The 26,208-nt window shown below is 40.8% G+C and overlaps 1 protein-coding gene across 2 annotated transcripts; it reads left to right on the top strand.

Annotated features, from left to right (window-relative positions):
• The first annotated feature begins 1,029 nt into the window (after positions 1-1,029).
• slc39a10 (solute carrier family 39 member 10) lies at positions 1,030-26,078 on the top strand. Of its 2 annotated transcripts, none has more exons than XM_088416054.1 (11): positions 1,030-1,074; positions 7,883-7,960; positions 11,223-12,185; positions 12,598-12,763; positions 18,042-18,217; positions 18,279-18,437; positions 19,621-19,732; positions 19,802-20,053; positions 21,167-21,247; positions 23,370-23,560; positions 24,287-26,078. In XM_088416054.1, exons 3-11 carry the CDS (start codon positions 11,244-11,246, stop codon positions 24,437-24,439), a joined length of 2,232 nt encoding a protein of 743 aa, XP_088272180.1. In that variant the 5' UTR covers positions 1,030-1,074; positions 7,883-7,960; positions 11,223-11,243; the 3' UTR covers positions 24,440-26,078. The 2 variants fall into 2 exon arrangements, with proteins under 2 accessions (XP_088272180.1, XP_088272179.1); XM_088416053.1 differs by lacking the exon at positions 1,030-1,074 and adding an exon at positions 5,809-5,876.
• Positions 26,079-26,208: the final 130 nt, after the last annotated feature.

The following is a 26,208-nucleotide window of genomic DNA, read 5'->3' as shown; positions in this document are numbered from 1 at the left end:
AAGAACCGCAAAATCATTTCACGCCGTATTAACTGACGAATTGCTCAGTGGAACGCGTGTCAATCCATTGATTACTTGGATATAGCACATCATGAGTCCAAAGTAAACAAAAAGGACCGCGAGTGGAGATGCTGATGGGAAAATCGATACGGACTGCGCTCAGTCATACTGACCTTATATGAGGGGGAAAAAAGAACACTTTTGTTTTGACGATATTCGCTTGCAAAATTTACATGCTGACGTGAATATAAAGTGATTCAAACAATTGTGGCCCCTACGATACACGATTTTGATTGTTTAAAACACACACACAGTAGCCGGGTTTACATGCTGTCATTCCGATAAAAATATGTGATTCGTCGAGATGGAGTTTTTTGTCTATTCGGAATGGTAGCTGCAATTTCTTTAACACTCGTTAAAGCAAGTACTTCAAAATAAGTTCTCACATCACAAAAGAGCGCCGGTAAGACTTGCATGTGTAAAATGGGCCTTTATGTGCAGATGGAGCATGCGCAGTCCGGATACAGCTTGTTATAGTACCTCTATATCTATCTATCTATCTATCTATCTATCTATCTATCTATCTATCTATCTATCTATCTATCTATCTATCTATCTATCTATATATATATATATATATATATATATATATATATATATATATATATATATATATATATATATATATATATATATATATATATATATATATATATATATTTTTTAAACAAAACTATAGTGTGTCCAAAAAAAAAGCTATCTGAAAAATCTTAAACTGTGTTCAAAACTTAGAGAGCGGGTTGTTTGCATGGATTTCAGTTTTTTCTACGAATAGATCAATTAAATAAATGTGTTCTCTGCTGCAGTCGTCCAAAGCCGTCGCCGCTCTTTCTTGGTTTCACTGCGCCAACTACGCAAGCAGCCGCCAAGTGCGTAAACTGCAACCAGCCGTACAGCGACATTGCGTAAAAGGCGATGTAGAATAAGCATTCATTTGTGCTGCTGACGTCATACACGCGGAAGTTTTTTTTTTGGTACCGAGCGGAGAGGAGCTGCACACGGCACTCGAGTGAGGTAACGACATCAAAAAAACGCATTTACTCTTCATTCACTCCCACAACATGGACACGAGCGCTCAATCTTGCGCGCCCGCTGATTTTTGCCACTTGTTGAACCGCAACGAGCAAATATTTCACCACCGCAAGCATTTCCTTGTGTGTCTGCTCGACACATTTCCTGTGTGCTCATCTGCTAGCTCTTGTTGCTTGGCTTTTTACGAGCTCCTCACCGACGTAAATAAAGATGCTGCGTCGAGTCATTTCGGTTTTCGGCCATACCGATTCGTCATTTTTGTCTCAATCTGAACACTTAATATCGACGATCTCTTGTTTTTAACGAGAGCTTGTCGCGTGTTTATCCTCGCCACGTGCGGCGAACCGAGCAACGTGCAATCAATTGTCAGCATCTTTTGTGATATTTCGTTGACTTGGCCACGAATGGACACGGATTGCGCATCTTGTTTTCGAGACTGGAAATAAAGTAGTCATTGGCATGGTACGCTAGTTAAATCCTGCTTGTTCTATTATGGGCCGCACCGACGCTTGGAATTACACGTGCTCAATTCATTAGATCATTCACGAGCTTGGCGAACTAAAACTACAATTACGAACCCCGATAATACAGTAATTCATTAGGGCTGTATGAGCATGTAAAATCACGTGCATGCACATGAACTCCAAATTTTTAGACGTGAATTTTATCCATCTGACATTCCGCAATAACTGACAAATCCAATTATAAAGTTGTTGGTTTTCAACACGCTATTAGTCTAGAAAGCGTTGTACTTTTCAAAAAATAAACCGCATTAAGTAGCTTTTCACCGAAATTGTTATCAATAAAAGGCTTTGAGTTCACCTAACCATGTGATGAAAATGCAATACATAATGGGTTTTCTAGTTAGCACGCCGTGTTTGTGCGTGTGTGCGTTCAATGCTTTTGCAAATGTATAATTAGTTGGCAACGCATTAAAAATTGACTAGGTTCAAAAGGACATGATGGTGTGCTGGCAATCTTAACATCAGCGATATGGTGCAATCTGGTTTTCTTTCATGAGTCAAAAACAAAACGCTATTATAAGTTTTGGTATTGTGAAAGCAGCTCTGTACCACCATTGAACCTACTAAAAGGGTGGTTCAGTTTTGCTGAATTCCGACTCGTCGTCCGTCTACGTCAGAATTTATATGAACAAACAATCCAGGAGCAAAATCCCAGATTACAGATAGACTGTTTATGATTAATCAAAAATGTTAATTGTATGCTTATGTCCATGCTAATGTGATTAGCATCGCTGTTAAATCTTATTGTCGGTTGGTTGAAATCAGTTTTTCTCATTTGCGCTGGTCCAAGTTGGAGGCCTAATCCGCGCATATTTGCTGTTCATTACTCACCTATTTGCAGCACCCCCAGTCTTTTAAAGTTTACTGTTCAAGCTAAAAAGGTGGTCCCTTGAGATTTTGGTTTCTTTTGTTCTGTGGTTCTGTCTTATTCTAAGTGTTTGTATTGAAAATCATTTTTTTCCCATTGAAATAGATGAAAATGCAATTGATTATTAACCTTTTTTTCCCATTCATTCAACTTCAGAACTACATTTGTAGCGGTATCTCTAGGTGCATTTATATATATATATTGATTATATAGATTGCGGAACGTCATACTGCATGTAATTCTGGTATGTCTGCCAAAAAAAATAAAAATAAAATGATGCCACTAATGACAATTTGTAGCCATATAAAACAGAAGATGTATGTTTTACAAAGGAGCCACTATAACAATTTAGTTATGAGATGCTTCATGTTCTAATTAATTGGCTCTTAATTTAAAACGACTACTGTACTGTTGCTGTCATGGCCTTAAAAAGCATTCAATTAGAATTGCTGATACCTTCAGAAACCATAAAAATCTCACGTTTCCCCAGCAGTGCCTTCAGATACACCCACTCGTACCCCCTTTTCAAAACTACTGCTGAAGAATTAAACTGCGTCGGGAATGCCGACTCTCACGTCACTCGCTAGGCCAGGCCCCGCCCGCATTTAAAGCCACGCACTTTCAAAGTCAATATGAATTCCATTTGCTGAAAAGAAGGATTGTACGGACTCCTGTACTTGTCGTGTCTAGTAATGCAAAAAGAAGACCTTTTTTATGAATTATCCACTCGAGAGGTCCAATTTGAAAGCACCTCAAAATGAATGTTGTATATTGTAAATACTATGTCAAGAGTTATATACTTGTAGCCCCTTCAGATGTTTGCTTTCCGCCAAGAGCCTGCAGTTATGCTAAAAAGGACAAATAATTCCAGCACTTTAGCAGCGCAAAAAAAAAAAAAGAGCCATATGTTCACAAAGCATAAACATGCTCTAAAGTGATATTACCCACTTTGCTGTTTCCCTGTGCTCGCGGTGTTTAAATGTGTAACATAAAACAACAGTCGGTTTGGTGCCTTGCCCTAAAAATCAACAAAAGCTGCTCTAGTATTAAAGTGAGAACATCATATTTAACCTGCTACTTCAAAAGTACATCGTAACATCATTTTAAGTACACAAATAAATTGCTTGGAATATATGCTTCAAGGAAAATTTCATCATAAGAGCTAGTCAAAGGATGAGCACTGGAATTTGTCAAATGGCGGTTTCAAACCAAAATGGCCTTTTACTGAAAATAAGTACATAGCCTCAGAATGTTGGTAATTGGTATTGGCGCTAAAAAAAAAAAAAAATTGGGTCTATCTCATCGTTTTAAGGGAGCAATGGATTTGTCTTCAAAGTTGTTTTGTTTTTCCATATTAAAGACTTGAGTGCTATACCAGTTAAGTTCCTTCTGGAAAGATATAAAGTGTGACGCCAAACCCTATTTCCAGCTTTTACATACCAGTGCAGCTTTGATATTGCAATCTAAATAGAGCTCCCGAGTAAAGTTTAGGGTTATTATCCTGGTACATTGAGAGGCTTTGTGAGTTTAGAACTGCTTGTTGTTTTCATGTAGTCCATATACGTAATCCAGAGAGTGGAAATGTTATTGTTGTGGTTTTTATTTGGGTGATATGGCCCAAAGAGAGATTTCTCAGTTTTGTTTTGTTTTGTTTTTTTAGTCAGTCTGGATGATTCTGATTTTACTCGATTTTACAAATAAGGAATTTTAACGTGTATTTAACAAGTGTTTGACAAGAGTGTGGTCGCCTAATGCTTATACGCAATGCAAAACCACATAGCTAGTCTAACAAAACCAGCATGGATGTTGCAGCAAGACTTTAAGGATAATGGCTATTTGAGCATAAAAAAAGATGGAGGATAACAACAAAAATGTTGCAGTGGTGAGCAGTTTGCCAGTACTGACAAAGTTTGCTGACGGACTTGCAAAGGAGGAAAAGATTTTAAAAAATTGCGGATTAAGACCGACTGAGCAGTAGATTTTTTTCCATCGTGTTAATCTGTTTTTTCAATCGCCCCCACCTGTGTCCTTTGACAGTGCTAATAAGAGATTTTTGTGTTGTTTTGATTTTTGCATGTGGCTGAACATTGATGAGCAAAGATTGTTGTTGTGACAAATTACTTGTGTTCAAATTGTGTACTTTGTTTTATGCAACCGGTTCTGTCAATGTTTTCGGAAAGAAGAACTCCAGAACACGTTTACATGTATGCCACCTAGTGGGCATGATTGCTTATTGCAGTCTTCTGCCAATGGAACAAATAAAACGAACATACGCCATCCGCGTTGATGAATGATTTACGGCTTGGGTTTCGTGTTTATTTTGCGTGACTGTAAAGTTTAGCTTTGGCTTTTGGTTAAAGATGATGGAGGCATGATTATTACTTGCCTTGGGCAAGGTTTTTGACTAACGATGGTAGAGATGGGTCCATGTATTGACTGGACTGCAAAAAAATAATGCATCTGATATTTGTTGTTGTTTTATGTGCCCTGCAATGGATCGGCGGGACTTGCATTCATTTTCAAATGTGATTGGAGCTACGAACAGTGTCTCCTAACAAATTTGATGTGTAAGTCAAGGCGCAGCCACTGTATTGCCAAGTATTGTGCTGCCCTGGCTCACTGAAGGTCACGATGGCTGAGCTATCGAGTAAACATATGACCAGGCTGCCACGTTCCCACACTTTAATCCAACTCATGGAGTGTAATATGACAGTCATGTAACAGAGTCCCTTTGAGAATTAGAACATTTGTTTTCACCCAACGGCGCGTCGACGACACTTTTGTTTGAACTACACTTTGATGGGGTAAAATATGAACCTCTGTACCTTAGCTATGGATGAATATGCAGAAGTGTATTTCGGTTGCGACAATAGCAACATCTGGCCATTTTGTGGCGACCTCTGGCGACCTTAAATGAACCCTGGAGGAGTTCAAAAGAGCTCGGTCCAGCATCCAAGTTTGCGAACTTCCTTTATGCTAGCACGACAAAGTAAAAACAAAGGCATCGCTACGCTGTCCGCATAGCGTTCTCTGACTGATCCATGCTTATTAGCCGGCTAAAATGTGCACAAATATGGCGCTCTTTTCCATCAACAAGGTACATTCAACTGCACTAAAATGAAAAGACATTATTTTTTAATAAGTTACGTTCGCGTAAACATTACCTGCGTAATACATGTCACACAAAATGTATTTGATTTGAGTTTCTCCTGTAGCTGGTCATGTTGTATCCCAAACGCACACACACACACAGGCGCGCGCACACACACCTACACACACTTTGTGCCTCCCAACGTCCAATACAAATAAGTTGAGCTTGTGGACTTGAAAGCATTTCTTGGGCTTACCTTGGGCTCAAGGCTGTACATTTAGTTGCGCTGTTTTGACAAGAGGTAAGGACCACTTTCTGTAGTTTTTTTTTTTTTTTAAACACAAATTATAGTTATAGTGTTTGCTTGCTTTTATTTCTGGCCAAATTGAAATAGCAAAAATTTACTGTAGCATTTGCTTAACTTTTTTTTTTAAATACATGGGCTCTAAACCTTTGGGACAGTGTTTGCAATTTGGACACCATAAGGCTGTTATTCTCTCATATAACAAAGCAAAGTTGTTGTTTTTTTTCTCAATTTTGTTTCTTTTGCATTTTGGTATGGTTTACAAATCTGAAACTCGTTAAGCTAAGAGTGTTTGAAAAAACTTTACTACCAGTGCATCTCAGTAATTAAGAATAAGGATGGGCGAGTACCAATCAGTACCAGTGCCGACTCCAGTCTTATTTTAAGGTTTTATACCCACAGCATCCGATACCAGTAGTTGTTGTTTTAGAATCGGGAACAATACATTTGAAATATAGAAATTTGATATAAATTTTTTACAGTTTTCTTGCGAAATCAGGATATGTAGGTCTTGCTCTAATGTTATCTGGCATTGTTGTTACAAAAAAATCAAATAAATTTGGCCATTTAAAAAATTGCTAAATGGGGAATATGAAGACCTTTATTTGCACAAGCTATGAATACGTTTTCATGAAAAATCACTTGTCTGACTGTTTTGGACATGATTTAAATACTATTTTCTTATAAATCCTTTTTCTTTCAGACAAATAGTTGTTGAGTTTATCACTTTGATTATGATTTAATTTTGGGGCCATATAAAGCAGACCTAACTAAACGTACTCAGGATTCAGGATGGAACTAAATTTGTGTCTGAGTAGTGATTGTGTAAAAATAAAGTGGTATTAAGCATCCCTAGAAACGTGAACTTATTTCAATATCTCAACTCAAAACGTGAAACAGATTGTTCCTGTATTGAAATTCACTTTATCCTTAATGTACTCTAATCCCACAATGTTTTTGTTATTTGTAAGGATGATAATGAAATGACAAAACATCACATGAGTCAGTGCACCTGCACTATTGAAATTTTGAAATAAGTTGCTGAAATAAGTTCATTTACCCTCTCGTGAATTGCAAAAAGTCCAAAAGTGCTTTAAATTCCTTTTTACATTTACACATTTGTATGTTTGAAATGCAAAGCCAAATTGCATGCCATTCATATTTTTTATGTTTCCTGTTCCATTTTCCAGCAGATATATGGCTGATTCCCACATGAGAAAAAAAAAAATTGGTCATGTGAGACTCATATGAAGCAGCTTAGGGTTTGAGCATCGGCTATTTTTCCCTTGTGAGAGAAATAACAGGAATCCTGCTGTCATCAGTGACCCGGAATTGACGCGCGGAAGGCCATTGCCAGTCTTAAATAGCGTTGCAAACGCTTTCTTTTACTGCTATACATTTAACCACCTGAAGATGTGTTAAATGAATGGGGAAATGGTCCATCCATTTTTATTTGATTTAACATCCTGAGCACCCATCTCAGAAATCTATTACGGGACAAGCGAATCAAATAGCCATTCAGTTGTGTCACTGGGCAGATTTTATATTTTGTACGATATAAACGGTCATATTTTTATATATGCTTTATTTTTATTCAATTTTTTAATTTCGTGTTTATGTTTATTAAATTTAGTATTTTTGATGTGTTTATGGGAAAACGTAGCTTGAAACCTAGCCTAAAGTCTTTTTTTCTTGATGAATGGACATGATACAAACGTTGGTTTGCAGGTTAAATGATTTCTTTCTTTTTGTTATGTAGCGGATGTTAACAAAGATGTTAGCTGTCTTAGCAAGTGAGCTGCGGCCTCATTTGGAGATGTCACGCTTGCTAGTGGGCTGCTAAAAAATAAACAACAAAAAGAGAGAGGTTTAAAAAGAATCATGTCTATGTTAGCTAATGACTCAAAGGAGTAAAAAAAAAAAAAAGAAACACTTGGGTAGCTCTAAATTTGCTTTAATTTGAGGCAGTCGGTCACTATATTGAACATTTTTTTTTTTCATAGTGCGTTTTGGAGGTGGAAAAGGCTCCTCAAATAGCAGCATCAGTACTGGCGGTACCAAGCAGGAGAACATTTATTCAGGTGAGTGACCAAATGATTGTTTTTAAAGCAACATTAGAACAGGACTCTCAAGTAAAGCCTTCAATCGATTAATTGACAAGTAATCAATTATCAAAAGAATCGCTACTTTTGATATTCATGTTGAGATTTGTGGTTTGTGATTAGTCAAAAAACTGCAAACGTCTTGCTTTTACTTGACTGTACTATATTTACTTTAATTATTTTTTCAAATGTTATGGACCAAACAAAGAACGGAATGTTAGTTTACTTAAGTTATTGCCCTGCCAATTTTAAATAGTGTGTCTTTTTTGATAATTGCATAGAAATGAAAAGCAATCCAATCCAATTCTTCAATTTAGGACAGAAGCCGAATCTAAAGGGGAAATCAACCCCAAAATATTTCTTGACAATAACATGTTCTGTGCAGCTGAACTCCAAGATGTTCAGATTAAACATTTAGTGTTTGTGGAATATCAATAAAGCAGAAAAAAAAGGACTTTTCCTCAGGGCTTGGGTAACGGCCAATCACGGCTCAGCTTTAGAACGTCACATGAGCCGACTCCGAAAACAGATCTTCTGTGATTGGTCGAAACCTGAGCTACTGTCATGTCATTTACAGTCGTCAAAGTGGCAAAACGGCCGCTTTCTTAGATGGATAAAAACTGCTGGATTTTGCTGCCTAATTCATATTCCACAAACGCGATATTAATCAAAATGCCGTATTTAGTGAGAGGATGCGTAGGAAATGTTAGTTTGAAGAAAAAAAAATTGAGGTTGGATATTTTGGTTATATTATATTATCCATGGAATTGTGGTATGTTTTTTTTTCACGTAATTTTCTTCCCTGTGTGTGTTTTTTTCAATGATTATTTTCATATTCTGGGCTCACGCATAGCCATATTAATGAAATGTTTGGCCTCTGGACTTTTCCATGTTCTTTTCCCTGAGTTATCAAGACAGTTGTAATCAAGAAAACACAGTCAGGCTGTGTGAGTAGATCGAGGGTGTGAGCTTAAAATAGGACTCGGTTTTAACCGAGCCTATCAGCGGTGAGGTTCAGAGGTCACCGCCGTCTCGTGTTTATAAACACAATCGACAGCCGCGAAGTAGGTTTGTGACCACACTTAATGCGGAACCTTCACTCGCTTGTAATTTCACACCACTCATTCAACGGCCTGAAGAAGTAAGTTGCTCCTCTTCCCTTTACTTCATCATCTTTTTTTTTTTTTTTAATTTCTATTTGACCATTTAGAACCTGGACAATGTATAAAATGGGAACAATGTGTGGAAATATCCATCCTCTCTATACATATATTGAAAATTGACAAAAGAATAGCAATATGTGTTTTGCTTTTGCTTTCCTGTCATTCCAACTGCTTGAATTGCTTATCTGAGATCTGTGAATAGAGCATAAAATAAACTCACATGTAAATTACGTCAAGGCCTGCCTGATACCGTCTGACATTGTCACTTTCTTGTTAATGGTAGGGCCTAAACAATGCCTACTTTTGGCAGACGAAAAAATACAGATTAATTAGACGATTTCATTTAAAAAGTAAAATTAATAACATCGCATTTGTTCCCTCTCAATAGATGTTACTTACATTTTTATTTTTAATTTATACGGGCTGGCCTGCTACCTATTCACCACCAATGGCTGAGGTTAACAGTGCATGTTAAAAAAAACAAAAAAAACGAAGATTATTATCTATAAAAATTGTGTAAGTATATCTACACTTTTATCCTTTTAACATTAACAAAACAAAACAAAAGAAATATCAATCAACTTTCAACAACTATTTTTTTTTTTTACAGTGTTGGGTTACAGCTTAGTCTAAAACAGAAAGAAATAACCAAATGCATCAAAGTGCCTGGAAAAAAAAAATCTTATTTTATTGCAATTATACTTTACAAGCCAAAAACAAAGCCTTTTCCCTGGGGCACCCCCCTGGGCCACCCCACCCCTACCCCACTATTTGAGAAGCACTGGTGTGGTGCAATCAATGAAGTTATAAATATATTAATTCTTGTCATGTATTTGCTTACTAGTACTTGAATGGTTGTCATATTTAACCCTATATAGCACACAAAAAAATATTTCTGCTCAAAAACCAGTTGGAGTTCAGGAATGGTATACTAAAGATTTTAAAACGTATATTTGATTTGCATAATTTTTCATAATAAAAGTTTCTTTGAAGCATCATACAGAAATTAGGTTCTGTAGACTTGATGTATTTTGCCATATAAGCGTAAAAGGTACTGTAAAATTACAATGAGAGTATTTCTGAAAGGGTTATTTGAATGTAAAATATATTTGTATATCAAAAGGAGCAAAAAGTGGAAGATCTGGTCTTCTCTTGTTTTATTCTTGTTAATATTGCCTTTTTATATGAATGTAAAAAAAAATCAAAATGTCCTATTGGATTATTTATTACTGTTATTCGCCCAGAGAAAAAGCAACGTTTTAATTCTTTGCTGCGTGGCAGCAATAACGCTCATCCAACATCCGATTTGTAAGTCTTCAGCATTCTTGCCTCGGCTTCCCCCCCAGGCTTGACAGGAGACCTTATGAGGATCATTTGACTCCGATGATATTGCTGCTTGGGGCTTTTTGGCAGTGGGGAGAACCAGCAATCTGTTACTCAATTCACTCAGCGCTGGATTGCGGTCCACGAGGCTTGTCTCGCTTATTAGATATGGAATTTCAGAGCAAGATAGCTATGTCGACACTTTGAATATTGCCTTCGTATTTCATAGCTTTTCCTCTGTTTTGCATCTTTTCTGTTATTAACACAACGTGTTTCATTGGTGTTCTGCATTTTACTATTCCAAAACTCATGTATATTTTAGGGACAATGGAAAATTATGTCACATAATTTTCATCTTGGTGTTGAATCAAAATAACACATTTGCAAACATTTGCTCTTAATTGGGAATCATTTTCTCAACATCGTTGCCTTCTTTTTTGTTGTTATGGATCAAGCTTGTAACCGAATCGTATGATTGCATGTTCTGCATTGTCAATCTGAGGTCATTTCCCATTTCCATAAATGAATGGAAATTCAAACGTATTTAAAAATCGAATTCCTCTCGCCGTCTAGCACTAGAAATCCAATTCCGCTAGCTAGCTGTCGTTCTAGCTAGGACACAACGGGAAAAGCTGAACTACAAGACGATTGCTGGTATTAAGAAGACAGCATAAATAATAAAGTAATATTCATACCCTATGGATATTGACAGCATTTGTATCCGAATCAATTTTTTTTTTTTCATGGTTTTGCAGGGGATCCACAAGTTGGGCACAATGCGAGTCCACGCGCACACCAGATTTTGTTTCCTGTGTGTGCTGACCTTCCTCTACCATCAGTCCAGCCACTGTCACGGCGACGGCCACCACCAGCAGCATCGCCGTCACCACGCCAACCACAACCAAAGCCAGGTTCAGATTTCCCAGTCTCCCACCGCCGAGTCCGCTCATCCTCTGGGGGCTTCCTTAGAGGAAGAGCAGCACTTCTACATCCAGCAGTTGTTCCGCCGCTACGGCCGCAGAGACCGCCTTGATTTCCAAGGATTTCAGAGCCTCCTGGTCAGCCTGGGTCTGGGCCAAATCAAAGTGGTGGACGTGGATCACGACGAGCTGGGCCACGACCACGTGGCTCATCTGGACATTCTTGACGTACAGGAGGGCCTCCACACGCACGGCGACGCCCACGGCCACGAACGTCGCGAACCCGACGTCCACCGACCGCACGCGGAACAAGGTCCCACGCGGTGCGGCGGGCGCACCGCCGCCCCCGCCGCCATCACGCCTCCCGGCTCGAGAGAGCACGCCCATAAACACCATCATGACCACAATCATGAGCACAAAACGGAGCATGATCACGATGACTCCGAAGAGGACCACGGACATTCCCAAAGTAGTCAAACCGGCGCAGGTTTTCCCCCCAGCGACCTTGAGCGTTCGTCTTCCGCCCAGATGGACCTGCCGTCCTCTCCTGCACCCGCAGACACCAAACCCAAGAGGCCCAGGAAGCCGGGCAGGGTCCGAGGACAACGAGAACAAAACAAGACCCTCTCGTCAACCGCAACGCTGTCCGAAAACCACGAGCGCCGAAACGGCGTCCATCATGACCACGTCAATTCTCATAAAGACAAACGAGAAGCGCCGGGTGAGCCCGAAACCGCCACAGTTCCGAGCCCACTTCTGAATGGACATGCAGGTGGCTTGACTCACCAGCATGAGGAGGTACGGCGATCAATGAAATATTCTTAATCCGCGAATTTGTTTTTTTTTCCTCAAAATTCTGACTTTAAAGTTGGAATCCTTGTTTTTAAGTTCAAATTCTGACTGTCAAATCTGAATGTAAAGTGAGAATTTTGAAGAGAGTAGAATAATTCTGAGAATAAAGTGAGAATTTTCCCGTTGAAGTGAGAATTCTTACATTCTTAAGGACAGAATTAAATCGAGAATTTTCGTTTTATTCTCAGAATCTGACTTTATTTGCAGAAGTAGTAGAAAGCAGTAATATTATGCTAAGGATTATCAATTTCATTCTGGCTTCAAAATATTCGAAGTCAGATTTTAAACTCTTGAAGTCTTTTTGAACCTGGAGTTGGCTCAAAATTGGCAAGTGAATTTTCCCCGTCTCCCGTTCCAGTGTCTGAATCTGACCCAGCTGCTCAACCACTACGGGCTGAGTCCCGATTCGCTCATCTCGCCCAGCCAATTCACCTATTTGTGCCCGGCCCTGCTGTACCAGATCGACAGCCGCGTTTGCATCCGCCATTACCACCAGATGAAAGCCCTCGACGACGTCAGTTCCGGTAAGAGCCGAAGTCCTCGTCCACGTGGCTCGGGGCAAAAGCCCCAATATGAAAATGCTCAGATCAGTCTGGAGAATTCCACTGAAGCACGGCGCCGCTAGTGCTAGCACACCCTTTGGTTTGGAGTGCGCTTACTCGGAATATGAAGGGCAGGAGAAGTCTGCTCTCAAAACGCAGCGCAATGCTTTCGGTGTCTATCAACTTGACCTCAGCGCTATTTTATCCTCTCAACTGTGAAGCGGTTTTAACCTTTTGACATCAAATCCGTTTTTTGGCTTTCTCGCTTTCAGGAAAAAAAAACCCACGTCACAAGTACGAGTTATCGAAGGAAGCCCTGTTACTAATTAAAAAGGGTGCCATAAAGGAGATTAAGGATCACACAGGAGGCACGTGAGCCTCCTGTCTGATGGCGTCACTCGTGGAGATGAAAAGGAAGATAACAGCTCCTTTGGGGGGCAATTGTGTCACGAGGTCAAATCTGATCAAGTCGTTCGCTTACAATATCCGGGTTTGAATACAAGTAACTTCTGGTTAACGATCTTGAGGCTCTGGATTCTCGATTTTCACGAGGAAATTTGCTTTCTGTCCTATCAAGCGAGATGAAGCCAAAGTAGGATCCTCCGGTTTCTGCTAATGCTCAGGAAAAGTGCCTGGAGACAACCTTGATAAGAAACTAGAGCAGGAGTTACTCCCAAAAATAATTACCCACAATTCTTGGCAGCAGCAATATACAATGCAACATGTCACTGACGCAATTGACAGACTACACAAACATGCCGGAGTTTCACACTCAAAATTTAAAAAACCAAACAAACGTTAAGTTATCGTATATTTTCGTTCCCTAAATTTTTGCCTTTTTGTATCCTGAATCATCCTCCTTAACATGAGACTGTATTGTTCCGAAGAGGCATTTCGTAATCAGAATTTTTCGTAACGAGAGATGTTCCTAAGTTGAGGTACCGTCGCATTTGAAGCTTCAAAGTCTACCAGAGCAATCTAGCGGTCAAGAAGGGAGCAAAGCTAAAACAAAGACGTATTTATGATGAACAGACTGTCAAATTGTCCCAATATAGCTTCACAAAGAATCCTCATATACTGTCGAAGTGAAAGGTTGTTTTGTTCAATAACTCGTGGTCACAAGGAACAGTAAAAAACGTATGCTGATGCTTGAGGAATACTTATTGCTATAACGGTGGTCAAACGGTTACATTTTTTAACTAATGAATCACAAGATTTCCTATAATTAATTAAATCCTTCAACAGTTTTCAACAAAGTTTGTACTTGAGTAAAATTGTGGAAACCGCATAGTATATTACAATGAAAACAATACTCCGTCATCTTTTCCCTCTGTGATGAAAAGGAAAATGGAGTATTTCTTCAATTGTCGCACAATCTCAATGCATAAAAGCTGTTTTTGTCAGCGATTTACTAAAACACATGGCGGCAGAATATTCTGGAGTACAGTACTTCAAAACGCAGCATTTTGTGTGTTTTCTTTGTCTTTACTGCCCGTGACGATGATGATATGACAGTGTTTTGAGTTAATTAGTTACAGGATGTAGAACAATGTTCATCAAGCCATAAAGTTGCCTGCAAATTGCACTCTTTATGATAATGTCTTTAGCAGGGGTTTCGTTCCAAAAAACGCCCGCAACAAGTGAAATTTGCAATGTAGAGGTTGAATTTTTTTCTTTATTCTTTGTTTTTTTTTGTGTTTGTTATATAGTATTTGTTTTCATTTGCAGTTTGTTTTTGCTATACATGAGTTTTGTCATGTTATACATATGTATATTGTTATTTTTTTTCTTTTATTGTTTTCGTTGCCAGTATGATTTTATTTTATATGCTTTTCAATTCGTTTCAAAATAATTCATGTATTTTTATTATTTAAATATATATTTTACGTTTGTATATTTACAGTATTTTTTTGTGCATTACATGTTTTTTTTGTTTATTATAAATATTATAAATTTATTATTATTTTATAATAATTATATTATAATTATAAGTTCATTATAAATATGATAAATTATTATAAATTATAAATATGATATCAGTAGGGCGGCTCGGTGGAACAGTGAACAGTTTTCTTCATTCATTTGGATTATCAGGGTCAATATTAACATTTAACTCTTTAAAAAAAGAAAGACAGTTTTAACAAGAAATAGTCGTTAATATTGACCCGCTTTTGCGTATCTCAGTTTTCTAGTGACCTTTCCCAGTCCTGGCCTACAGCCCCTAAGCCAATTAGGACCCAGAACACAACACGTGTCCATGCGGTTAAAAAAAAAAAAAAAACATAAAAAAAAAAATAACAGCGAGGTTGCTAAAGTGTGTTATAACGAGGGAACACAATCACCTAACTTTACCCTTATTTTTTTTTTTTTTTTGCAGTAGATAAAATAACTTCTCATAATTCTTCTAAAAAACAAAGATATGGATTGGAGTTACAACGTACCAATTTGGTGACAATATAAAACTTTAGCAAAACAGAATACGTCTCTTTGCCATTTCTTCGTATTTTCTTGTAAGTTTTCTATTAGTTGCAGGTATGGTGCCTGCCTCCTGTTGTGTGGCTTGCAGGTGAGCGAGTGGGCGCACAAGTGAGAGAGGGAGCCCGCCGTTTCCGCGCCGCGGGAGTAGCATTAAAGTGTGCTAGGGAACGTTGAAGAAATCAACGTAAACTCCTCATTATTTTGTTTGCTCAGCTGCGGGCTCCACTCTAGGTTGCCATGTAACGGGGCTAACGGCCTCACAACCTCTAAGCACTTCCTTCTTGGAAGCTACCGTAATATGAACAAAGATGGACTCGGACGCTGCTTCAGTCTGCTCGCTTCTTTTTTCGGGGGGGGGGGAATGGGGTAGCAACCTAGGCTTGCACGAGCGGCTCGTTAGCTGCAGCTAACGCAGCCAACTGACCGTCCCTAGTCTCGCTCATCCCAATACCGCCATTACCGTAAGAATACGTCCGATATAGAAAAGCGCATCTGTACGTCGTGACTGACGTATACACAAGGAAGACGGCACGGAGGAGCGGAAAGAGCAAGAAGAGTGCCTTGTTAGCGGTCAAAGCGGATTCGCTGGCTTGAGCGCCATCGCCGTTCGCCGTGGGAGACTTCTACCGTTTACCTCCTGCAGATATCTGCAGGCTACCTTCCCACTCCCGCAATGCCCCTCCCCTTTTGCCGGCGTGCCAATTAGGAGCTCATAAGTAACACCCCACGCCATTTTTCCTTGACGCGGCCCGCGGGAGTGTCTTAATTGGCGAGAGGATGCGGACCGGTGGCTCTGCTGTAAGACGCCGTCCGCCTCAAAAATAAATAAGAATAAATAAGCCGCCACATGCAGGTAACCAGATGGAGACGCAGATCAACTGTCAGCCTCCTTTTCGCTCGGCCTGATGCAACAATTATGAAAGCATTCAGCTTAGGCGCAGTCAAAAGAAAAAAAAAAACATAACTGTAAAAATGGACTGTTGTGACACGGCCAGCGTGGCTAACGAGCGAGATGAAGTACCTTAACCTAAAACCCTCTTCCCTTCTTTAAAACGCCTATTTGAATCCCTAACCCTAGTCCAGTGCTTCTCAGTTATATTTTGACAAATCCCCCCACTCGATGCGCTATAAATACGATAATTATCCATAAAACCTTAACAAAAGAAAAAAGCAATATAAAAGCTATAAATATTAATCTATAAACAACTTCAACAATCTATAAATCAACTTTCAACAACTGTTAATTTTTTTTTACGGCTTTTATACGGGTTCCAGCTTAGTCTAAAACAGAAAAAAAAAGTGAATCAAAGTGCCTGAAACTAAAAAAAAACATTATGACAATTCTTTTTTATTTTATGGAAGTTAAACTTGACAAAAGTTTCCCTGGGGTCATCACCTCCTGAATTTGAAACCTTAACTTTCGTTCAAACCCAAATTTGAAATCCTAACCCCTGCTTACAACCCAGCTTTGAAACCCTAACTCAAATTTGACTTGAATTCGAATTCTACTTCAAACCCTAAATGAATCTGAAACCCTTCGGAATTTCAGAGTGCTGCAGAAGCCAAAACGCTGAAGGAATCAGCATGCCGGTGAAGTAATTTTACAATATCGGACAGAGACGAGACAACAATAAACAACTCATGAAAATTTTAGCCTTCTGCCACTTGCTACTCAGTGAAATCTGGTAGCAGGCGCGCGTGCGTATTACAGTCCGTCAATAAAAGCCGCTAGCCAAATGTCAGCGGTGAAGGATCCGGCTTTGCTTTAGCAAACAGCGGCAGCACTTGTGTGACATTGAATTTCATACTGCATTAAGCATTTTGTCCTCCGTGACCAGAAAGCGGGCAACTTTTTTTTTACTTCGGCCTTGCTGTTTTGACAGTTTAAATGATAGCGTAGCTTTTTATCACGCCGCTCCGCCTCGTGTCTTCCATCAATGGCGTTGAACGCACACCCTAATAAAAATGAAGTGGCTTTCTGCTGAAATGTCATTTCAAAGTTTCTCGCAGGGCTGTACTAGCGAAGTCCGTCTTCTGGCAAATTTTTGTTGCCTGGGACTCGGCGGTTTGATCTTCTTTTTAGTCGGTCGATGGAGTTCAACTGTATTTTTGAAAAAGTATCTTGGGCCTCAAGGAGTCCTACTTAACTTGGACTCAGACCCCGTGGACTGCTACTTAGACGCTGGACCTGCGAACCCTAACTTGACTCGTACTTGACTTTCTGACCACGTGGACTCAAACAAGACTTAGAGTTGGACGTTGCCGACTCATACATGACTTTGACAGAATAGTAACTTGCGGGCTTGTACTTCAACTCGGACCTCGCGTACGCCTAATTGGACTCGCACTAGACCTGGACTCCGACAGTGTGGACTTTACTGCTTAGACTCGGACCTTGTAGACTCATACTTGACTTGTACTCGGACCTTGTTGAGCCATCCTTGAACTCTGAGCTTGTGAAGTCCGACTTGGACTCGAACTTCACACGTCAAACCTTGTTGACTCATACTTGACTTGGACCCGGACCTTGTGGACTCATGTGACTTGCACTCGTACTTGATTTGGATTTTGACCCTGTGGGCGCAAGCTTGACTTGGGACTTAGACCTTGTGGACTCATACTTGACTTGGACATGACAACTTTGGACTTGACCGTAGCTCTTGGCATTCTGCGGATTGAAAACCCCTAAGAAGGGAGTATTTGACCTCTGGAGTAGTCGGGACAAGTAGAGGAGCTCTTCCGAGTCCACTTTGGAAGCTTGCGGTCTGCTTTTCGTCTCCAGTGTGGACGTGGGTGTGGGGCTTCGTGTCCATCACCATCATCAGCCTGCTGTCTCTGCTGGGAGTGGTTTTGGTGCCCATCCTCAACCAGTCGTGCTTCAAGTTCCTCCTCACCTTCCTGGTGGCCTTGGCCGTGGGCACCCTCAGCGGCGACGCCCTCCTTCACCTGCTCCCACACGTGAGTTGCCCGTGGAAAGGTGCCAAGGGTGCCCGTTAACGGCCTTTCTATTTTGGCTCAGTCTCAAGGGCAGCACGACCACGGCGAGGCCGGCCACGGCGCCGATCTGGCCAGCGACTTTGACGGCGTGTGGAAGGGCCTGACGGCATTGGCCGGTGTTTACCTGCTCTTCATTTTCGAGCATTGCGTGGGCATCTTCAAACATTACAAAGACCAAAGGGTAATTAGGAATATTTTTTTTAGGAATCGTTGCCGCTGTCTTTGACAACATAGAAAATTTGTCAAGACTGTTTGTAGTAACCCTAATTTCAAACCCTACTTTGAAATCCTAACCCTTGTTTTAAACAATACAGTATTTTGTGTTCCAAACTTTACTTAGAACAGTGTTTACCAAATAGTGGGGCGGGCCTCCTTGAGGCGATGCCAAGGTGGGCGCCCCAGGGAAAAGGATTTGTTTAGTTTTTTTTTCATGTGAAGTGTAATTGTGAAAAAACAAGGATTGATTTTTTTTCCAGGCACTTTGATGCACATTAATGTAATTTTAAAACATAAAAAAATTCTGTTCATTTTTATACTTTGCAAAATCATCTATCGGGCCGGATTAAACCCATTTGCGGGCCAGAACTGGCTATAGATAATAAGATAAGCAAAGTAGTGTTCCAAACTTGGGTTAGGCTTGCAAAAGCTGTAAGATTTCGTTTTAGGTTAGGTTTAGAGTAAGGTTTAGGTTTTGGGAGTTGTGTTTGAAACTTGGGTTAGCATTTCAAAGTGGGGGTTGTATCCAGAGTTAGGGTTTCAAAGAAGAGTTTTAAAATGCTGTTAGGATTCCAAATTAGGGTTTCAACATAGGGTTTAAAATCAGGTTTGGAATTTCAAAATAGGGTTTCAAACCAGTGCTGGGGTTTCAAATTAGGTTGTTAAATCATGTTTAGCTTTGCAAATCTGGGCTTTCAAAGTAGGGTGTTGAATCATGTTCACGGTTTCAGGTAAGGCTTTTAAACTAGGGCCAGGGTTCAAAACTAGAGTCGAGGTTTCAAATTGAGTCAGGTTCGATAATAAATGGTGAATAGAATTTCACTTATTTAGTACTTTTTTACCTTTGGTACTCTGAAGCGCTTTACACCAACTAGTCATTTTCCTACTCAGGAGCATCAGTGTCTTGCTCAAGGACACCGACGTGGTCAGGGAATCGAACTCACGGCCTTTGAGCTGGGAGATCAAGGTTTCAAAGTCAGTTTTCAAACCCCAAAGCCAAACAAAAACATGGCTCTAGTGACATGTAGGACCACCAGTGGTTCAAGAGCCGTGAATGTTGTAGCAATTTTTTTCTGTGGTTTCCCAGTCTTTTTTGAAGCTGATCTTCTCAATTGTTGCTGACAAACGCATGCATTTCTTCTTGGAAGGCTGCCAAAAAAGCAAGCAAAGAGGGCAAGATCGGCAGGAAATTATCGGACCACAAATTAAACCGGCGCTCGGATGCGGAGTGGGTGCACCTGAAAGCGCTCGCCGCCGACGGTGAGCATTTCACGCCCCCACGTCGCGCCTTCGGAGTCCCGCTTTGGGTAACGCCGCCTCTCCGTTTAGAGTCCGACGGCGGCGCCGTCTCCTGCGAGAACCAGCACGACGACGCGCAGCTCTCGGAGGTGCCCGACCCGCCGGCGGGGGAGTCGCCCGCCAAGGTCAACGGGCACAAGGCGCGTCACCACGGCCACGGCCACTCGCACGGCGGCAACTGCCACTCTGATCAGGAAATGAAGGACGCCGGCATCGCCAGCATCGCCTGGATGGTCATCATGGGCGACGGCATGCACAACTTCAGCGATGGCCTGGCCATAGGTGACACCCGCCTTTCAGCTTGGCAAGCTCACAAACGTGTCCGAAGACACGGATCGGAGGACTCTCCTAACTTCCCCTAACGGCCCGGGCGAATACTGCGTACGCATCAAAAGTCTGGCGTAAATTTTGCCATACAGCTAAAAGAGTGTTTTGCAAATGAGTCACTAAAATACAACCCGACAGAAGGTTAATGTTCCAATTTGTTTGCCCTTAATTTGAAAAGATATAATGTACTATTCCTGTCGTCGTATTAAATTTGCCGACACATGCAAAAAAACCTGTTCAAATCTCACTTAGGATTTCGAAACCGTTAGAAAATAGGGTTGAGCTTTCACAGTTGCGTTTCAATCTACAAATTACAGTTTCAAATTAGGGGGAGAATAAAAGGTGAGGTATTCTCAGAGGTTTGCTTAGGCCTTTAGCGACGTCCTACCTAATCCAACACCACGGCTGGAGAAATCACACGTACACATTACTGGGCGTTGCATCACCCTAATCGTGTACTACACAGGCTGTTTTCCGGAGCATTTAAACATCAATAAACCCGCATCAGTTAAGACTTATTACACGTGATATGTGATATTCATTCATTGAATATGAGCAGAATAGAATTGCAAAAACATTAAAAATGAAAAAAAAGTCGGGTTATGGTTTCATAAATATGATTTTAAAACAGGCTTGGGGTTTCAAAGGGTGAGTAAATAAGGTTAGTGTTTTCAAACTGGAGTTGCGTAGGGTTTAAAAATAGATTACGCATAAAGGTTTGGGTTTCAAACTAGAGTTAGGTTATTCACGCACCACCATTTGAGAACCGCAGTACTAAAATTTTGAATCGTGTGACACATGTATTCAAAAGTTCTGAGGTCAAATAAAGTTGGAAATGTCGCCATGGAGTTCATCCTGAAAAGAAAACCCGATATCTTATTTTGCAACTTTGCGGTCGTAGAGGAGCATCTACTACCAGGGAAGTGGGTTGCATTGATCTTGCGTTCAAATGAGACGTGCGACAGGAAGTTAGATGACGGGCTTTCGCTGCGAGCTCCGCCATCAACTTATTCGGAGTCAGATTTGCCCATTGGGTCCGGCTGACACCGAGAACTTTGTGCTCTTCAGGCGCGGCGTTCAGCGCAAACCTGACGGGAGGCATCAGCACTTCGGTGGCTGTTTTCTGCCACGAACTACCTCATGAACTCGGTAAGCGCCCGTCGCATACAAACGCACGCGCCCCGTTAGAAACAAAGATGCTTGGCGAGAATCCAAAGTTGGTCCCGCGAGCCGCAGCCAAACTTTGGAGTCTTGCTGGAGCGGCTCGTCACAAATGACGCCTCGTGCTTGTTGTCAAAACTGGCAAAGGGGCCTTGCGTCTTCATTTGCATTTCCACTCAGTCACAGGCAATTTTTCTTCCAAGCTGTGCCTTAACCTGCAATCTGCACTTTTCACCTCCTCATCTGACAAATACACCATGAAGTTTTTTCATAAGTGACTTTTTTTTGGGGGGGGGGGGGGATTATAGGGCATTTTTTTTTAAGTTATTTAAACGACCATCTATAAGAAAGATTATTCTATTTATTCAATGTTTTTGGTTTTTTTGATGTGATTATTTCTTTTCAGTTTTTTTCCCAAAATAAGGCAATATTTAACGACAAAAAAAATGATATGTAGTGTATATGAAGCGTTTTTTTTTTTTCATTTACCCCGAAAAGACTGTGAATAATGAGGCTTTTTTAAAATTGTCCATATATAGTTGGACATTTTACAAGAAAAAAAAAAAGACGGAAGGAATTTCCCCACCAAAAAAAAAAAGTTTTTTAATATCACGCCTAAGGAATTCCCCCTTTTAAATTTTTAAGTTAAAAAAACATTTAAGCTTTGAAAGAACGTTTAAAAAAATGTAGTGACGCACCCCCTATAAAGCTAACCATATACCGTTAGCCCTTTTTTTTCTTCCAAAATGTAACCAATTGTAAGCCCCCTAAAACAAAAAAAAGCATTTTTTTCTGCCCTTCTTCATAGATTTTCTTTATTTATTTCATTTTAAGGCATAAACTACAATGTATCTATTGTAAGGCTTTCTCTTTTTGTTTTTCCCCAAAATGACCATGTATAGTAAGGGATCTTTTTTTCTATATTTGACTTTTTTTTTTTTTTAACAACCCTGTATATTGTGAGGGCAATGAATGACTATCATGAAACGAATCCCTGAACCCAGATGTTGAAAAAAAAAAAAAAATGGTCTCCAGCATACTACTAGTTCCCTATTTGGCCCGTGGAAACGAAGCCGAGGCGCGTTTTGACAAAAAGTGGGCTCAACCCACCCACACCGACAACCAGGCTAGCACACCCGCCCGGGGTGAAGCTAATTAGCAACGGGGGCCGCTTTCTAATTGCGGCGGACGAGGGTGGCGGTGGGCGTGGCGGCAATTGAAAACGGGAAGCCAGAGTTCAGAGCGGCTCTTGATTGACGGCTGACAACGCAGGCTCATTTATTCACCGTGCTAATTAACGGGGAAAAGAGGACACTTGTCACATGCGGGCGGGCGGGGGCCGAGAAAGGGGGGGGGGGGGGGGGGGGGGGCAAATGTAGGCCGCCGTCGCCGCCTCCTTGTTATTCATCTCCTGCTTCCAAATCCGCAGAGACCCCACGAGCTCGGCCTCACGTGTCATATTCTTCTCTATTTATTTTTGTAGTTACCGGCACACAATATTTACAGGTATAGCCACCAACCAGAGCAGCGCTCCTAATTTTGTTGCGTACCCGTGTACAATGACAATAAAGGCATTGTCTTCTAATCACACAAATACAATATATACAGTCAAAACAAAAGGTGTTTCATGAGGCTTCGTTTTCCCATCTCTCGATTACCTGTTTTCTGAACAAGGTGCCTCACCTCCAGTCACTTTACCGTACGCACACATGCATCTTATAAATCCTGCACAGTGCAGGAAAGCTGCCAAATACATATTTTGCACGACTTGATATTTTGCACATCATTCTCATGTGTATACAGTTTCTTCCACTCCGTCTATTCATTTATTAGTGGTTCATTATTATTGCCCCGATTGCTCTTGCTGTTTGTTGTTGTTGTTTTATTGCCTACTTTATCATTTGCTCGATTGTGAAATATAGTTCGCTCGGGCAAGTGAACACAATAAGAATTTCATTGACTGTGATCATATGACTATGGATATTACAATAACGCTCTAGAATCTATTTTCATTCAAACAATCATAATTTTGGAGGTAATAATGATATGCAATTGACTCCGGATTGTGCAGAAATTCAGCAGAAGGAAACGTGTGCGCGTGTGCGTTCAGGTGACTTTGCGGTGCTGCTGAAAGCGGGCATGTCGGTGAAACAGGCCATCGTGTACAATCTGCTGTCAGCCCTCATGGCCTATGTGGGCATGCTGATCGGCACAGCTGTGGGCCAATACACGCACAATGTCACCAGCTGGATCTTCGCCATCACCGCCGGAATGTTCCTCTACGTGGCTCTGGTGGATATGGTACGACCCCCCCCCCCCCCGTGTTTTCTTGTTTTGCTGCTCTACTACATCAGCATGCAGAAGGGCTTAAAGGGCATCACTGTTATCAGCACCTAACCGATGATGATGATTGTGCATCATTGTATTATCATGGAAATATTATTGATGCGCACGCTGGAAAAATCAGCAACGCAAAGAAAATCTTCAAACAGCAACCGGATTTACGTTTTGGGATTAGAGGTTGCTCGCGGCAAAAAACAGGTTTGAATTTCTTAAACTCATTGACCGACAGCCATTTTGAAACCAGTCCTACCTACTGCGACATTCTGCACAAATTGAATGTTGGCGTTCGGTGGTTCTCAATGGTTGGTGTGATTTTTAACAGGGGTTATTCCATTTATTGACAAATTGAATTGGATGCTTGTTAAAGCATTCCTTTTTAAATTAAGAGCCAATTCACTGGAACATGAAACCTGGCATTGATTGAGTTCAACAAAATTCCTTTTTTTTTTTATTGTATTGTATTGTATTGTTTTATTTATTGTATTTTTTTTTATTGCGTGGTCAAATTAACAGTGACGGACTGTCAAATACTTTAGTTTGGCTCAAAAAAAGGCGGACTGATTATAACCAACGGCCGGACAAACGAGGGACTAAACTTTACCGACACGCCTACCAGTACAGTCGCTTTTTTTGCGTCTCTGCGGACGTCATTCTCAGCCGCTTTTTCGTGGGTCTTCTCGACAGCTGCCGGAGTTGCTCCACGGCGACAGCGAGGTGCACAAGCGCTGCCAGCTGGGACACTTTATCCTGCAGAACTTGGGAATGCTGACCGGGTTCGGCATCATGCTGCTCATCGCCATCTTCGAGGATCGCATCGTCTTCGACTTTGGATTTTGAATGTGACGTGGAGAGTGGAGGTTTTTTTCGGGGGGGGAGGCGGGTCTTTTTCTCTGTGTCCCCTCCCGTTCGTCATCTGTCACAACATTACCGCTAGCAAGCTGAATGCGGCCGCCTAGCGGGTTGGGATCAAGCATTTAGCGCCTCTCCGACTTGTTTTGGCAGCCTTAAGTCACCAAGTCAAAACATGTGTGGATTTGATCCAATTGGGGTCGTTTTGGGGGGCTTCACCGTGCCTGATGTGAAAATTCACCATTTTGTCTGTCCCTAGCGCATGTATCCTGGTAAAAATATACTTTAGGGGCCCTCAATAAGGACTCCCAGAAAGTCAGACATTTTTGATTCGAAGCAGCCGTTTGTAAGGTTACTCCCAGCAATTAACTTTGCAAAGTCTTCAACCCCAATCGCAGTTAAGCAATGCCAATCAAATGCCGTCAAAGTTTGACCGTCATTTGGAGGATGTTGCCCATAAAAAAAGGGGGTGCCACAGCCCCTTCGTGGCTGCTTGCATCTTTCATTTTTTTCTTGGTAATTTATTTATCTTTTTTTTTTTTTAGGGGACCTTAGCCCTCTGTGCGACTGCCAAAGCCATGTTCAACTACCGCGTCTAGAAAAAGAATGACGTTCATGTTAGCCTTAGTTAGCAACCAGAGGATTTTGGCTAGATGCATAGGACCGCAAGGAACCTTTTTGGCAAATGTTCAGCCATTTTTTTGTTCTTATTCTCGTTCAGTTGCAGAGTTCTGGTTTTAGTTTACACCTAGCGATACTTTTTCTAGTTTTTACTTTTTGTGAAATAACTAACACGTGTAAGTTGCCAATGAAGTTAGGGTTGTCTCTTTTGAAGGTTAAATTTGCAAAATAACATTTTTGCTTTTTTGTCAGTCCAATCATTGCTGTCAAGTGAAAAATGTGTCTCCGTGTAAGATCGTCTGTCTTTCTGCATGTGTAGTTAATTGTAAACAGCTGTGATGGGAAACCGAAGCCCCGTGAAGCACCTGTGATATGTTTTACCCTTTGAGACGGTTCCGTTTGAACTTGAACCCAAGAGTGCCATCTTGAGAAGCAAAAACCAAAAAAAAACTAATATATATTTATATATATATATATATATATATATATATATATATATATATATATATATAAAATCACAAGTGCTTCATGAGGCTTTCTTTTCCCATCTTAGGCAAATGAAGTCTCATGAAGCTTTTGTGTTTTAGGATGGCACTTTTAGTGGTATGAAATGTATTAAATTGTCATTGCATCTTTAAACCAAGGGTGCCATCTACGAGTGCTTCGCGAGGCCTTGTTTTTCCATCGTTGGTAAACAAGCAATTGTGTCTTTCACAACATACATATTCACAGTTTTGTAGTTTTTATGGGTTGGGCTAGTCATTCATTCTGGTAGCTGACCTCAAAATGTTGCTCAGAATGCTTATAAAATTCAAAACAAGTCAGATTTAACTGCGACAAGAAATTTGGAAGGCTTTTCGCAATCTTTCCTTGCTATTCCTCCAAGCCAAGAGATATGGTCCTGCTAGTGAGGCTTCCATAGGGGTGGGTCAGCAGTGTCCAATCTTGATGAGACCACTGTGGAATACCAGTGGCTGGTGCTTGACAACATGACCCCCCCCCCCCCCCCCCCCCCCAAATTCTCCACACACACCGACATTCCATTGCTGGTTGTGCTGCTCATGACCTAAGCTACATCAGGTATGTTAGTATGTACGACCATTTGTCCTGTCACCATGTGACAGTTTTTTTGTTTG

This window comes from Hippichthys cyanospilos, chromosome 5 (genome assembly GCF_059441005.1).
Source record: "Hippichthys cyanospilos isolate Australia breed blue-spotted pipefish chromosome 5, RoL_Hcya_1.0, whole genome shotgun sequence".
NCBI lineage: Eukaryota > Metazoa > Chordata > Actinopteri > Syngnathiformes > Syngnathidae > Hippichthys > Hippichthys cyanospilos.
This window is presented reverse-complemented; position numbering and strand designations above follow the sequence as displayed.

What these genes read in the sequence shown, in the direction of transcription:
- slc39a10 (XM_088416054.1), top strand. Translation starts at nt 11,244, where the DNA reads ATGCGAGTCCACGCGCACACCAGATTTTGTTTCCTGTGTGTGCTGACC. An exon ending in TGACTCACCAGCATGAGGAG is followed by an intron (nt 12,186 to 12,597) that starts GTACGGCGATCA and finishes CTCCCGTTCCAG; the next exon opens with TGTCTGAATCTGACCCAGCT. An exon ending in CAGCGATGGCCTGGCCATAG is followed by an intron (nt 20,054 to 21,166) that starts GTGACACCCGCC and finishes TGTGCTCTTCAG; the next exon opens with GCGCGGCGTTCAGCGCAAAC.